Source organism: Abramis brama, assembly GCF_963993115.1.
Source record: "Abramis brama genome assembly, chromosome: 21".
NCBI classification, from domain to species: Eukaryota; Metazoa; Chordata; class Actinopteri; order Cypriniformes; family Leuciscidae; genus Abramis; species Abramis brama.
Window position 1 is genome coordinate 21,128,636 of NC_139983.1, and position 13,630 is coordinate 21,142,265.

Here is a 13,630-nt window from a genome sequence, read left to right on the forward strand (position 1 = left end):
ACCCTCCTCACATGACTGCAGGGCATGATGCCCGAGGCTATAAATACAGCACACACACACACACACAGCGGTGTAAAACTGATTCCTGCTGATGGTGCAGGTCAAAATACTGAATATAAACATGACAAAACACACACACACACAAAAAAAAGTTAAAAAAAAAGTATCTTTTAACATCAGACAAACATCTGACAGAATGGCGCTGTTACAGGAAGGGCTTGTGCGTGTCATTCCTGTACACAGAGGATGCAATCATACATTTGAATGTCATCTATAAAGTGTATGTATGAAGCCTTTTGTTTGCCATCTCTAGTATGGAATTCGTCTACGTATACAAGAATCTGCAGAACCCATAACCACCCTGTGACCTCACTAACACACTCTAAAATCACACTCTGAGACTGAAGGGAAAAGGAAGTGAGCTCAACAAAAGGACGATCTCTTCCAAAACTGAGAGTTCATGAGACGGAAGATTGAGGACATTTATTCAGTGTTTTTGGCAGGGGTTGTCTCCAATAGCAACTAATTCACGATAGGCTAGTAACAAACACTACTGTATGTAATATATAAGTATTTAAAGTTATATACACTAGTCAAATGTTTAAGTTTTTTTTAAATGTTTTTGGTAAGTCTATTATGCTCACCAATGGCTGCATTTATTTGATTATTAAAAAAAAAAACAGTAATATTGTGACATATTATTACAATTTTAAATAATTATTGTCTGTTTTTAAAATGTAATTAATTTATGTGATGGTAAAGCAGCCCTTACTCCAGTCTTCAGTGTCATGTGATCCTTCACAAATAATTATAATGCTGATATAGTGCTCAAAAAAATGATTATCATTATTAATGTTGAAAACAACAGAGCTGCTTAATAATTCTTAATATTCAATTAATTCTTAATCTTTGTAACATTACAAATGTGTCACTTGTGAACAATTTAATGCCCATATCCTTGAATGAAAGCATTCAGCATTTAAAAAAAAAAGAATTGCACTAATAACAAATACAGTTTAGCAAATGTAATAAATTCTTTATTTTGACAGTATTCGGCAGTTGAAATGACTAGTCAAGCAGTGACAGCAATGACCCAATCAGTGCAACATGCTCTACTTAATCTAAAACCTTTGTAGACATTTTTAACATTTTTAGCATTTCATGACCTCAAATTCAGAGACTACATGAAATATTTATACATTTAAAAATTCATGTAACAGTGGTATTAAATTAACAGCACAAAAGGTAAATAAAAATGGAGAAACACTTCAAATACTTGCACATCTATATGAAATCATTATTTTAACATTATTTTAGGTTATTTTAACAAAGATTTGTAATTGTTTAACAAAACATACTTTCTAAAGCTTTTTAACTCATAATTCATCTATCAAACATCTCAAAAAACATGAACAAAGCTCCAAACCGCCAGCAATCGTGTAATAAATAATAATAAAAAAGCCCTTCTCTCACTGTCTTAAAAAATATATATATATAGAAAAATATATATAGAAGCTGCTGAAAATCATGTAAAAAGTCATGTTGTCAGATCACTATAACAATTTACATTCCTCAAAACAAATAATTAAAATACAAAATGATATACTGTATTCAACCCTACAGAATCCCTTCATCAATTTGAATGAATTAAAAACACATACTAAGCTGCAGGAAACTCATCCTTAGAAAAGTAATTCACATTCAAAGATGTGATCAATCAACAATGATTAAAACCTAATCAGCAATCATTATCTATGCAAATTGAAAATGAATTAATAGATTAAGATAAATCCAATGCAAATATTACAAATTCAATTCCAAATTACTATTGTGGTTATGACTGACTAAATAGATGTTGGTCATTTCATGCACTGGGGTTGAAAAGAATGAGAGAGACTTTCATTTATTTAGTCATTTATTAGCCATATCTACAAGTTTTGAGAAACCAGTGATGCAGACATGATTCTATTAATCATTTTCATTTCTGTAATCACTTTAGACATCTAATGGTGGGAAAAAGGCAAATTTTGGCTTAGTGAATGATAACTGGTTATGCTACAGTGTTCAATTACACTGTCTGCCTGTGTGTGTGCGTGTACTAACCATTGTGTAAGGCCCCGTCTTCTGGCAGATCAGCATCAAGCATGAGGTCATCATCTTCCAGGTCACATGAGCCAGTGTTATCAAAGTTGTTCAGAATGTCCTGTGCATGAGAAAAGAACAATAGAGAGAAATAGAGATGGAAACCTGCATTACATTTTTCAAAAAAATACAACTGTGGTAATACATTCACACCGTTTATGTAAGGACGATCACATAAAGGAAAGGGGATACACAGACACTGGAAGCGAAAAACATGAATAGAAAACATTCACTGAACATGAAGTGTATATAAAACCGTAGACTTCTCGGGCCACCTGGTTATTTGAAAATGCAAAAGCATAACAAGGTGAAATTCAATACGCCTCAACAAAACCTCAATTTGTCCTCAGCCTGAAACGTCCTCTTTCATTTTCTGTCTGTGTGGCAGACGCAAAAGTGGGCAGTTATCAGTTATTGGGGCGCTTTTTAATGCATTTTAAAGAGATTCTGAACACTGAGTCTGGCGCAGAGAGTTCAAAAGAAAATAAGCTCTTTGAAGGAAGTTGTTCTCCACATTTCTGTGTGTTAAAATACTAAGAAATACCATAAAACAAGGCCTCACGGCTCAGCCTTGATTTGAACCCAGCAAATAAATTACTCTGATGTAAGTCATCTTAAAAGAGTCTTTCTCAAGAAACGCTCTGAATTGATTTCAAGGTTGAGAGTAAAATTTGAGAGCATCTTACAGAGGTGGAACCAATTGAAGGGATATTTCGTTCATTTAATTCGTCATTTCCAAAACATAGGCCTACTAGTTGAAATACTGCATATTACTGTCATTTGTCTATGGTCATTTAATCACTTGTGTACAACATGGAGAGCGAAACTGCTTGGTGATACATTTACATTAATTAAACATACTCTTGTGGAAGTAGGACGTCTTGAAAACAATTGTTTTGTTTTTTAATTAGTTACTTGACATTTAACAAATACTTAATGTTGCATTAATTGCAGGGACATTTATTATAAATCATTGCAGGTTTAAGTGTCTCGTTGAAGGGCACAATGCTTGTAATGAATCTTGGTAACACTTCAGTTAAATGGTTTATGCCCCACTTTGGTTCATACTTGTGCCCTTTGTGTTGCCAGCAACTATACAACTTATTCCATACAACTTATTCTCTATATTCCTAGTCTTCTGATGTATTTTTGTTATGATATGAATTTTTTATGTACCGCAATACCGGTATATGTCGCTTAAACAACGTTCGGAACACTGTTTGAGAGGGTCCCTTTTCACTGTTGCACTGTGGTGAGGGCACAGATGGATAGGTTAAACTATAATTGATAGCTGTCAAATTATATTACAGTGTTTCCCATTCATTGGTTCACAATATCAACACTGCCCGCCACAAATAGATTTTCCAAAAGGCTTTGACATCATGGAATAAACAATAGTACTGCATGTTTCAAAGTCAAAACACGCCGCGGGTGTTTTTATATGAATGTAGCTTTGAAGGGAACTGACTGCCTTTAGAAAAGTTTCAATGCTATTTTCATTGAATCTTTCTTTATCTTTCCTGATAATGCAGCATTTATGAGCGTTGTGCTGCTTTGTGTACAGCCGTTATCGGGGAAACCGCTGTTTCTGACGTGCCTAAAGCGCCTCCTGCTGGCACCTCGTTGTAAACAGTATCATTTTGTGGGGCCTTGCAAAACTGTATTAATACTAGTGTGGAGTTTTTCTACAATATTTACTCATAACAGTAAAATAGGGCATTCTAAATCAATCTACTGCAGTATTTCCTCTCTCAATCAGTAGAAAATGTGGTTAACACCCAGTCATGGTAAAAAAAAAAAAAAAAAACTTCATATACCGTGAAACCAGTATAATTTTTGATATAAAAAAAATATCTAAAAACCGGTATAATACCGTGATGTATATTTTTAAAACAACTTATTGCATTCGGAACACATGCAATGATTGGATGGACAATGATTTATTGTCCCGAGCTTTTTTTTAATATTTAGGCCACTTTAATTATTGATTGCTATCAAATTTGTGAAGAGACATTCAACCAATTTTGGGTGTAATTAATTAGTTATTAAAAAGTATTCTAATTACTGTAATTTAATTACTTTTTTCTTGACAAAGTAAGGTATTGGATTACTCTTAATTTTTCTGTAATTTAATTAGTTATTTCTGATGTAATTGCATTAAATACTGTATAGACTTTATAACAATTCTATATAAAACAAAAGTGGATTTAACATCAAATTGTAATGTTAAAAAGCATGTTTTCAATGTAACTTTCTCCCTTTACACACTTCGGTCAGTTCAAGAATAATTTATGCAATTGTATATCGTTTATTTGAAAGAATCAAAAGTGCAGTTTTGTATCTGTCCTTTTATTGTTCAATTGGTCAAAGTTAATATGGGATTTTTAAAGTAATTAGTAATAAGTAATCCAATACTTTTTAGAGAGAGCAATTAGTACAGTAGTCTAATTACACTGTTGAAGATGTAATTAGTAACTAGTAATTAATAACTTTTTTAGAGTAACTTACCCAACATTACTTTTAACCAGTATTGCCCATCATTAACTGTCTAAAGTGGGCTAGAACGAAGTCAAGATTTTCATAGACTGATAAAAAAAAACTGATTTCCCTCTATCTTCCCTGACATTTCTAGTAAATTTCACAAACAATTACAAAAAGAGAGAAAGTAACTCTTTCTGAATTAATTCTGAAATGGAAAAACTGAAATGAAAAAAAGTAGCCAGGAAATTCTTCAAAACTTATTCATTTGTGTTCCATGGAAGAGATAAATGATGTTTAGAGTAAATTATGACACAATTTTCATTTTGGCTGAACTCTCCCTTAAAGCTATGTTAAATTCATTGGCTTTTCTAAATGGGGGACTTTATTGCCTTGCAAAAAAATAAATAAATGGTACAATATGAAAGTTTCTGTATAATGTTCCATATTTCATATTCAGCAGGCAGCTGGGGAAAGAAACACAGTACAAATACTTTCAGCATACTTTAGAAAACATTATCAATCATGCAAATGTGATACATTCACAGAACAAAACGTCTCTTCAAGTCATCAAATTTGACAAGATGTTCTCCAATCCCTTCCATCAAATAAATATGCACTTAAACAGAGGCAGGCCCCTCTCCTGGACATTAATACACATATTGTACACACCATACCGTCTTACAAGTGTCTACAAAGTGTATTCAAAGCAGCCAGAGTTTATACACTTTAGTTCACCTACATACACATAGTCTCTCAGGTTCCCTTCGCTCTGAATCTCTCCATGTATTATGGGCTTAGTCACGGCAGGTTGCTTCAGAGGAAATGACATTTCACTGCGCAGGGCGGCAGCTTAGACACGCAGCCCAAGCCCCATCAGCACTCTCCTCCTGCGCTGAAAGAGCCGGAATAACGCACCCCATTTCACATAGGCCTGCGCCGAATCAGCCGGGAAGATCGGATTAAAGATCCCTTCAGAACCAGACCGATTCAGGCAGAACATTTAAGAAAGGTCCTATCAGACAAGCCCAGAATCCTGATCACATTTCACACAATCTGAGCATTGAGCTCAGGAGTGAAACATCATATTTGGGGGATCAAAAGGAATGTGTTTGAATTACTGAACAATATTACATCCAGGACAAAATTTCTCAGATATCTACAAAAGTTCTTTGAACAGAGCCAAACTTTCAATGGCGATTTAGAAAAGAGGTCAATATGCACAGGGTTCAAATATTTAAATTTCAATTATCTTCTTTCTTAATAAGTTATACATACATACATATGTATATATATGTATATAAACATGGTGCAAGATACTTATATCTTGAAAAATAAAATAAACTTTTACCCATGTTTCATGATTAATTAAATTAGTTCAGATCTTCAAATGACCTCTGACCTCTCTGTCACAAAACTGAACCAGTGCAGACCATGCAGTACATTTTAATGTGCCTCTTAATATTATGTACAAAGGATTAAAGTTACAATCCCCCCCCCCACCCCTTAAGACCTTAAACAACTTAAGGTTTGGCTTATTGCACGTTATACCCAAAAAACACCGATTAAGAGAACAGGGACAACCCTTAGACCATAAGCCGGGAGCGCCGACCATTTTTCCCATCGTTAAACTAGCAAAAGTGGATTCGGAAACGCAAGTGCACTAGCGCCATGCTCTTTAGACAATGCGCTTGGATCGTTACAATAGGGCCCTAATTTTTTTTCAATCACATACTGTTTATTTGAGGTTTCAGACATTTAAATAGACATTTAATATTAAGTAGATTTAGGCACTGATGTCTATGGAAGCTGCAATAATAATCCTTTCAATTATAATTTGACGAAGTGTTTTACTCATATCAGATACACACTGTGTATGAAACAAAGTTCACTCTATTCTTGTCCCAGTTCACCGGCCGCAAAATTGATGAATTTACATGATGCAAATCCGACAGATTCTCTGAATTGCTGTGCAAACTAAATCGCAAATTATATCAACTAACATGATCATTATAAAGGTGTTTAAACGACACAACACATTCAATTCCGCATATTTGACAATCGGAATATATCATATAATTCATGATATAGTTAACAAGTTTGTGAATATTTTGAATAAAAAAGGAAAAAGGAAATAAATGCGATACATAGGCTATCTGTCTGTATGGCTGCATGATGCATCGGCAATATAATAATATGTTCTAAAATAGCAGTCACGCTGGGGGCTTAGCTAGAATATAGAGTCCCTAGTATAGTGGTTCTCAACGGGGGTGCAGTGGGTGTTCAGAGAACAACGGGGGGGCGTTGGAAGCAAGATTTTTGAAAGGGGGGCATTCAGGTGTTCACGAGTTTACACCAAAGATCCAGGCAAGACAAGATTAAACATGTAATTAAAATATTGTCATTCCCCTTGTAGCACGCGCAAGTGACGATACTCTGTCAACCAATCAACGTCCTGCAGTGAGTCTAGCTCCACCCTTTAGTACCGTACCATTGTGCTAGGTACCCCAACGGAAGGGTACCTAAAAATTGGTACGGTACGTGTCTACTCTACACCTGGAATGAACTAGATACCTTTGGAAAGGCAACATTGGACAAGTCCACAAGATTTGGGACCCTTTCATCTGCTACCTCAATAGGAATGTTACTCCTTAATGCAATGTATTGTAGGCTGACTTAAGTGCTGTGTATTAATGTCACTGGATTGTATATTAACAGGCGGGGGATGGGGTGTTGGTTATAGTATTTTTATTTATTTTTTGCACATAAGAAAATTAATCCTGGATCCTGTAATTATTTCAAGGTTATTTGTTGTTTGAATAAAAAACCCATTTGACCAAAAAAATTGGTACGGTACGGTTCGGCATTTTGGTACCATTCACAACTTTTGACAGTGGAAACGGAAATAACTGCGTACCGTACCGCTCAGTGGAAATGAGCCATAATTGTCTACAACATTCTAAAATTTGCCATTTAATGCGACATGTAAGCTATGTATCATTTCTTTTGCAAGGACTCTATTATTTTTCCAGTCATAGACCAGCGCTCAAGCACTGACTAGAATCAGCATTCACGTGCTCAAAATTGTGTTTCGCACTGACAACAATCCGGTGGTGGCTAGAATCATGCAGCGGAGGAATGGAAAGTTGACAAGCCATTAAAAAGTATTGACTTAAGAACCACATATATATTTTCAAATATTTTCAATAAATCATGTTCCCATTCACTCCGGCGACAAATTTTAAAATTAAACAAACTAAATTCTATTTAGGTAAAAACTTTTAGCCTACATTTTTAGGCATTAACTAATGCCAATGCCTAATGCCAAAATGTTTTCTTTGTTGACCAAGTAATTTAAGTAATTTTACTGGCATTATTGTTAACTCGCAAGACTGTAAGGAGAAAATGACAATTTGATGGATAATTTAAATATATTCTGTAATCACATTTTGGTAATGTATTAATTCCGCCGTCACATCTGAGCACGAAACGCTGCTTGGATAGTTTCAAGATAGTTAAAAATTAATTAATAATACAATAATAATTTATTGTTCATATGTCTTTATTCTTGTTAGAAGATTATTATTTTTTTTTTACTGATTATGAACACAAATTAATCATGTTGTAATTGTATTAATTATACCATTGATGAAAACAAGCTGATACCAAGGTATTTTAGGCCTACAATTCTAAAATAATTTAACAATTCTAAAATAAACAAAATGTTTTTAAATGTTGGCTTTATTAAACTATGTTTTAAACGTGAATAAACAGTCTCATATGTCTATTTATTTTTAATATAGGCCTAATATTTATTAATTTATTGTTCTATTTTATTTTACATTTTTACATTTAACATTAATAATCAGACATTTAACATCAAACAAGAATTGTACAATTTTAAATGTCTACTCATTTGTCCATTTTAAAATTATTTATTCATTAACATTTTTATGTTTTAATTAAATTGATTTATGCTATTCCTTATTCTTTCGGTTTATAAGGTGTCACAACAAATCCTGCATTCCTAGTCTTCCATACATAATAGCCTCTGTGACATTTAGTCACTTATCAGTTCAAAATCACAGCCGTTCACATATCGCGTTTTATGCGCGTGCAAATTCGTTATTTCAAATGTAGGCGCGCGGTAAGCGCGCTCATAATAAAAGCGACGCGGTCGGTTGAAAACATCTCAACTTTTCAGAATGTCGCAAGCGCACAGCAGGACCTGGATAATGGATAGGGGGCGCTGGCCCAAAAAAGGTTGAGAACCACTGCCCTAGTATCTAACCCGTAACCCCAACTCGGGGTTTGCGGTAAAAATTCCTCTGAAATTAATAAAATGCTCCCAAAATTCAAGATACTATATAGGACAAAAAATGTGCCTGTATGAGTTCTTGTTTTAATGTTTATTATAGCCTATATTTATATGGTTATAACTCAGGATATAGAGTGCTGTTTTACGGAACATCTTGGAAACGTGATAGCATATTGATTTTATTAACAGTGCAAAGCTAAAAAATCGATGGCGTCTGAAAGTTGTGTAAATGTACGTTTTTGACCAACTTTTCCACTTTTGATGCTATTATAATGTGAAATTACTATTGTAGCAATTAAATATTCGTTTACTTATCACCAAAGTTCACTCTATTTGTCCGTAGATCATTAAACCTAATGCTGACCATAGTAGGAAAAAAATACTATGGAAGTCAACTGGTACATCAACTGTCTGGTTACCAAATAATATTATACCACTATAATAACATTTGCTGCTGAATTATCCACTAACGTCATTTATGAAAGTATTTTAATGAAACGAGAGAGCGCCGTCCATGGTGATAGAAGAGATGTGCGCTGTATAATGCGTTGCTATTGACAACGGTCATATAATTGAATGTGTGCTTTAAAAAAAGTGCATAGAGCTGCTAATTTTATTTGTTGTTTGTTGATTTCCAAATATAAAACTTGAAATGTTTTCAGTGTGCGTTGAGCGTTCAGACTGTTGCAAAGGCCGCCTTTGGTGGTTGCGTACATGTCTGAAAAGGCTCTCAAAAGCCATTAGGAATTGCAGGTCTCAAAGAGATTAAGCAAAATAAGAGAGTCATTAAACCAGTTAGCTTGATAAATTGAGAGCCGATTAGAGATGTTAAATATTTATAAAAAATTAAACAAATCCTGTTTACAGTCTTAGTAATGTCAGCAAATGATAAAGCGTAAACAATGCTCTATACCTCTCAGCTAATTAATACTGAAAGAGTAGCAGATAAAAGCACTTTTCAGAATCACTTACTATGTTGAAAACAAAGGCTTATGCACCTAGATCATTTAGCAGCTAATGAATTGGCCTGTAAATGCCTCCTGCAAGACAGACTATATTTAGAGCAAATAAACAACTCTTAACCTGTTAACTGTCACCCCCCCTTTTTTGAGTAGACATGAAAATGCACATTTCGAACTTAAATGGTTGTAATTAAAGAATGCTTTGGAGTATATACATACAATTGGTCTTGTTTTAAAGAAGACATTTGGCAGAATTGTAGAAGTGAAATAAATTAAGAAAGTGAAACAGAACAAAAGTTATAGAAGTTTGAGTTTATGGAAATATATAATGTAAAAAAAAAATATTCATATTTTATATAAAATATATATTTTTAAAACCTGGGTGACTCTAAAACTGCAAAAAAAAATCAAAGTAAAAAATCTGAACAAGTTGCGTTTCAAAATTTAGGTTGATATCTCAAAAAATAAGCTTTCAGTAAGATTTTGTTTGGGCGCAGTACCAAACTTTTTCACTAGGTGACAACCAGACTCCATTACTGCCCATATAAGGGTGCCTCCATTTCCATATGTGGTTTCAGAATATCTGAACCATTATTTCCACAATTTTCATACAATTTATGAAGTAGACATTCTATTCAGAAGTAATATGGGAAGTTTGGCAGATTTTGATATGAATTCAACCGCTAAGAAACACATAAAAAGAACACGTATGTGCGCTATAGCTCGCTGCCACATCACCAATGGTGAATATATTATTTTTTTCTTCATATTTAAAACATTTTCAGACCCTTTTTTCTAAAATAATTGAATGGATGGAATCGTTTGAACTCTTGGCATGAAAACAAACTGAGGTTTCTACCATTCTTTCATGATTTTTCATGTTCATTGCTATTTCAAAATAAAGGTCTGAACAAAATGTAAGGAAAGAGAGACAGGGAGATGTTGAAAACATTTCTTTTGTCTCTTGAATCCATACTGCCCCCTTGTGGTCTTAAGTAAAGTACATGTTTTAAGGGTTAGTTCACTTAAAAATGTAGTTCCCCCAAAAATGTTTCATTTACTCCATGTCGTTCCAAAACCGGTCCCAGAAAGTCCAAAGACTTCCCATTCATCCTCTGAACACAAATTAAGATATTTATAATGAAATTTGAGAGATTTCTGTCCCTCCATTGACAGCTATGCAACTACCACTTTGATGCTTCAAAAAGTTAATTAAGAGATCGTACAACTAATCCTTATGAATGGAGTGTTTTTTCTGAAATTTTCTGAAGAGACAAGCTCGCTTTATATGACGAACAGATTTAATTTAGGCTTTTATTCACATATAAATATTCATAAATGCACACATCACGTTATGGTAAACGGAAGTATGCTTGATTGACATGCAAGAACTAATAAAGGTTAATTATCATGTGTTACGCAGCACATTTGAGCCAGAGCCGTTGAAAAATTTGCAACATACTTCACGCGGTCTCAATAGTCCAAACAACTCACAAATGTGTTTAAGCAGTTGACAGCAGTTTCACTATATTTGCAGCAATTTAAATATTAATGCATAATGAGCATTGATTACTATGATGACAACTATTACTAGATCTGGTCTTACTTCATTAAAAATCTTTGCATAGGAGTCAACAGAAAATAAAGAATTCTAAGAGTTGAATCTATCACAGTCCATCAAAATATGCTTCAGTGATAATGGATTCTGGCACGAGGGGCATAAAGGAGGATCTTCACCCATTAACAGAAACACACGAGTTATTCTGCAGTGCCCTATTCGACAGCGTGTATAGGTAATATGATGACCAAACATCTTAAGTGTAAATTTTTATCAATTAAATAAATGTAATATATTATAGATCAATAATTCTTACTTAATATGTTGTTTTTTTGGTACTAAATAATATTTGTGCAATAATTATGAAAAGTTCCATGTAAGAGACTAATAAATAAAAGGCCCAAAAACACACTACTACAAATATTATTTTAATACAACAACAACAATAACAATAATAATAATAATATCAGAAACAAAAAAAATTATCAGCAACAATTAAAATTGTATTATTATTATTATATTATTATTATTATTATTATTATTATTATTATTATTATAAGCAACAACAAAAATGTATTAAAAGAAACAACAAAAACGTTTATTATAAATTATTATCATCATCATCATAGTTATCAGCAACAACAAAAATATTATTATTATTAACAACTGTTACTACTACTTATTAGTACTACTTTATTCTTTATACACTACTTGTTCTTTATATAATTTATTTTTATATCAGTAAATGTAACAGTTCTGTGTGGCTGTAATAAAGCGCATAGCACAACTTTGTAGTAGTATTTAACAAACTAAAGATAACTTGTTACATCACAGGTGCAAGATCAGATGATATCTAAATAAAGCCAAACCTCCATTTCATTATCCGTGAGAGCACAGGAGTCTTAAACTAAAGATAGACACAACACAGGGATCTAGAGGAGATCCACTGCCGTCAGGAGGGACAGTTAATCATTCAATTACTGTGCATGTGTGAGGCAAGCCACTGATTTATATGTAACAGGATAAAACTGGCTTTAGCAAAGACACTGCCATAAAGATCCACTGCCATAAAGATAAAGATCCAAAAGCATTTAACTTGAATACTTCAGAAGAGGTTTGATAAAATCCCTAACCCTAAGTATGAGCAATTACTATGATGCTTGTTTTAGGAACCATCCCAAATACTGGCGAAATGTTGGAATTTATTTAGTACCTAGTAGACCACTAGATGTCACTCAAAGCCCAGCTCAACCTGAAGCGCAGTCAATTACGTAAACTGAACGCCTGCTCCTCTATACAACTACATCAGAGGAACAGCCCACGCAAGTATAAAGAACAATGACTTAGCCGTGCTCTAATGTATACATGCTGCTATTACATAATATCTTAAGTCACAGTCAAGTCAGCATGTCTGTGTGTGGGGGTGCGTTTGTGTATATATACTACAAGAGAACGCTGGTATTTTACATTTGATTACTGTTTCAAATCCAGCCTAACTCGTTTTGTATTCAACAGAGCCAATCTGACATTGTGAATCAGAACAAACAAACAAAAAAGAAAATTAAGGACAATGTCACAGCCTGCTTCACTGGGATCAAAAGCTGGAATGTTAAGCGGCACCGTTCCGCATTCCCACTCGATCAGGGGCTTTGAAAAACAGCCGAGACAGAACAGGACCTCTGTTCAGAACGGCGGGACTCGGAGTCACACTCCTGCAGAGTCACGAGTAAGAGCCACAGGGACTAATCCCTAATTAGCAAGGAAATAATTAGCAGGATAGGGACGGAGAGATCCTGTCACACGCACAAGCACACATATAGAAACCAGCAATAAGCAGTACAGGAACAATAGGTTTAGGCCATCCTTAAAAATATTTTGGTTTGCAGTAACAGCAAAAAAAAAAAGAAAAAAAGGGTCGGTAGGTAGGTCTATATTGTTATATATATATAAAAAAGTATTTTTTTTTTATAAAAAAAATAATAATCGGTGAACATTTTTCACCAATGTCTAGGGGCTGTTTACACCAGGCCACTTCATGCGTTTTCTCAGATCGGATTGCAATCTGATTTATCAAAACGATTCCATTTACACCTGGTTACATAGGCTAAATGTGTGGGGGTTTTTTGCGGATATAAATCCGATCTTCAATTCCCGCTATATGCAGATTTAATG

The 13,630-nt window shown here is 34.0% G+C and overlaps 1 protein-coding gene across 5 annotated transcripts in view; it reads right to left on the reverse strand.

Moving 5' to 3' along the window:
* Nucleotides 1-13,630, reverse strand: part of ccser2a (coiled-coil serine-rich protein 2a) — a 51,589-nt gene that overhangs the window by 19,397 nt on the left and 18,562 nt on the right. For all 5 annotated transcript variants that reach the window (XM_084096547.1, XM_084096551.1, XM_084096549.1 and 2 more), the window contains exon 5: nt 2,104-2,203. In XM_084096547.1, the coding sequence (XP_083952673.1) occupies nt 2,104-2,203 (100 nt within the window). The remainder of the gene's footprint in view (nt 1-2,103; nt 2,204-13,630) is intronic.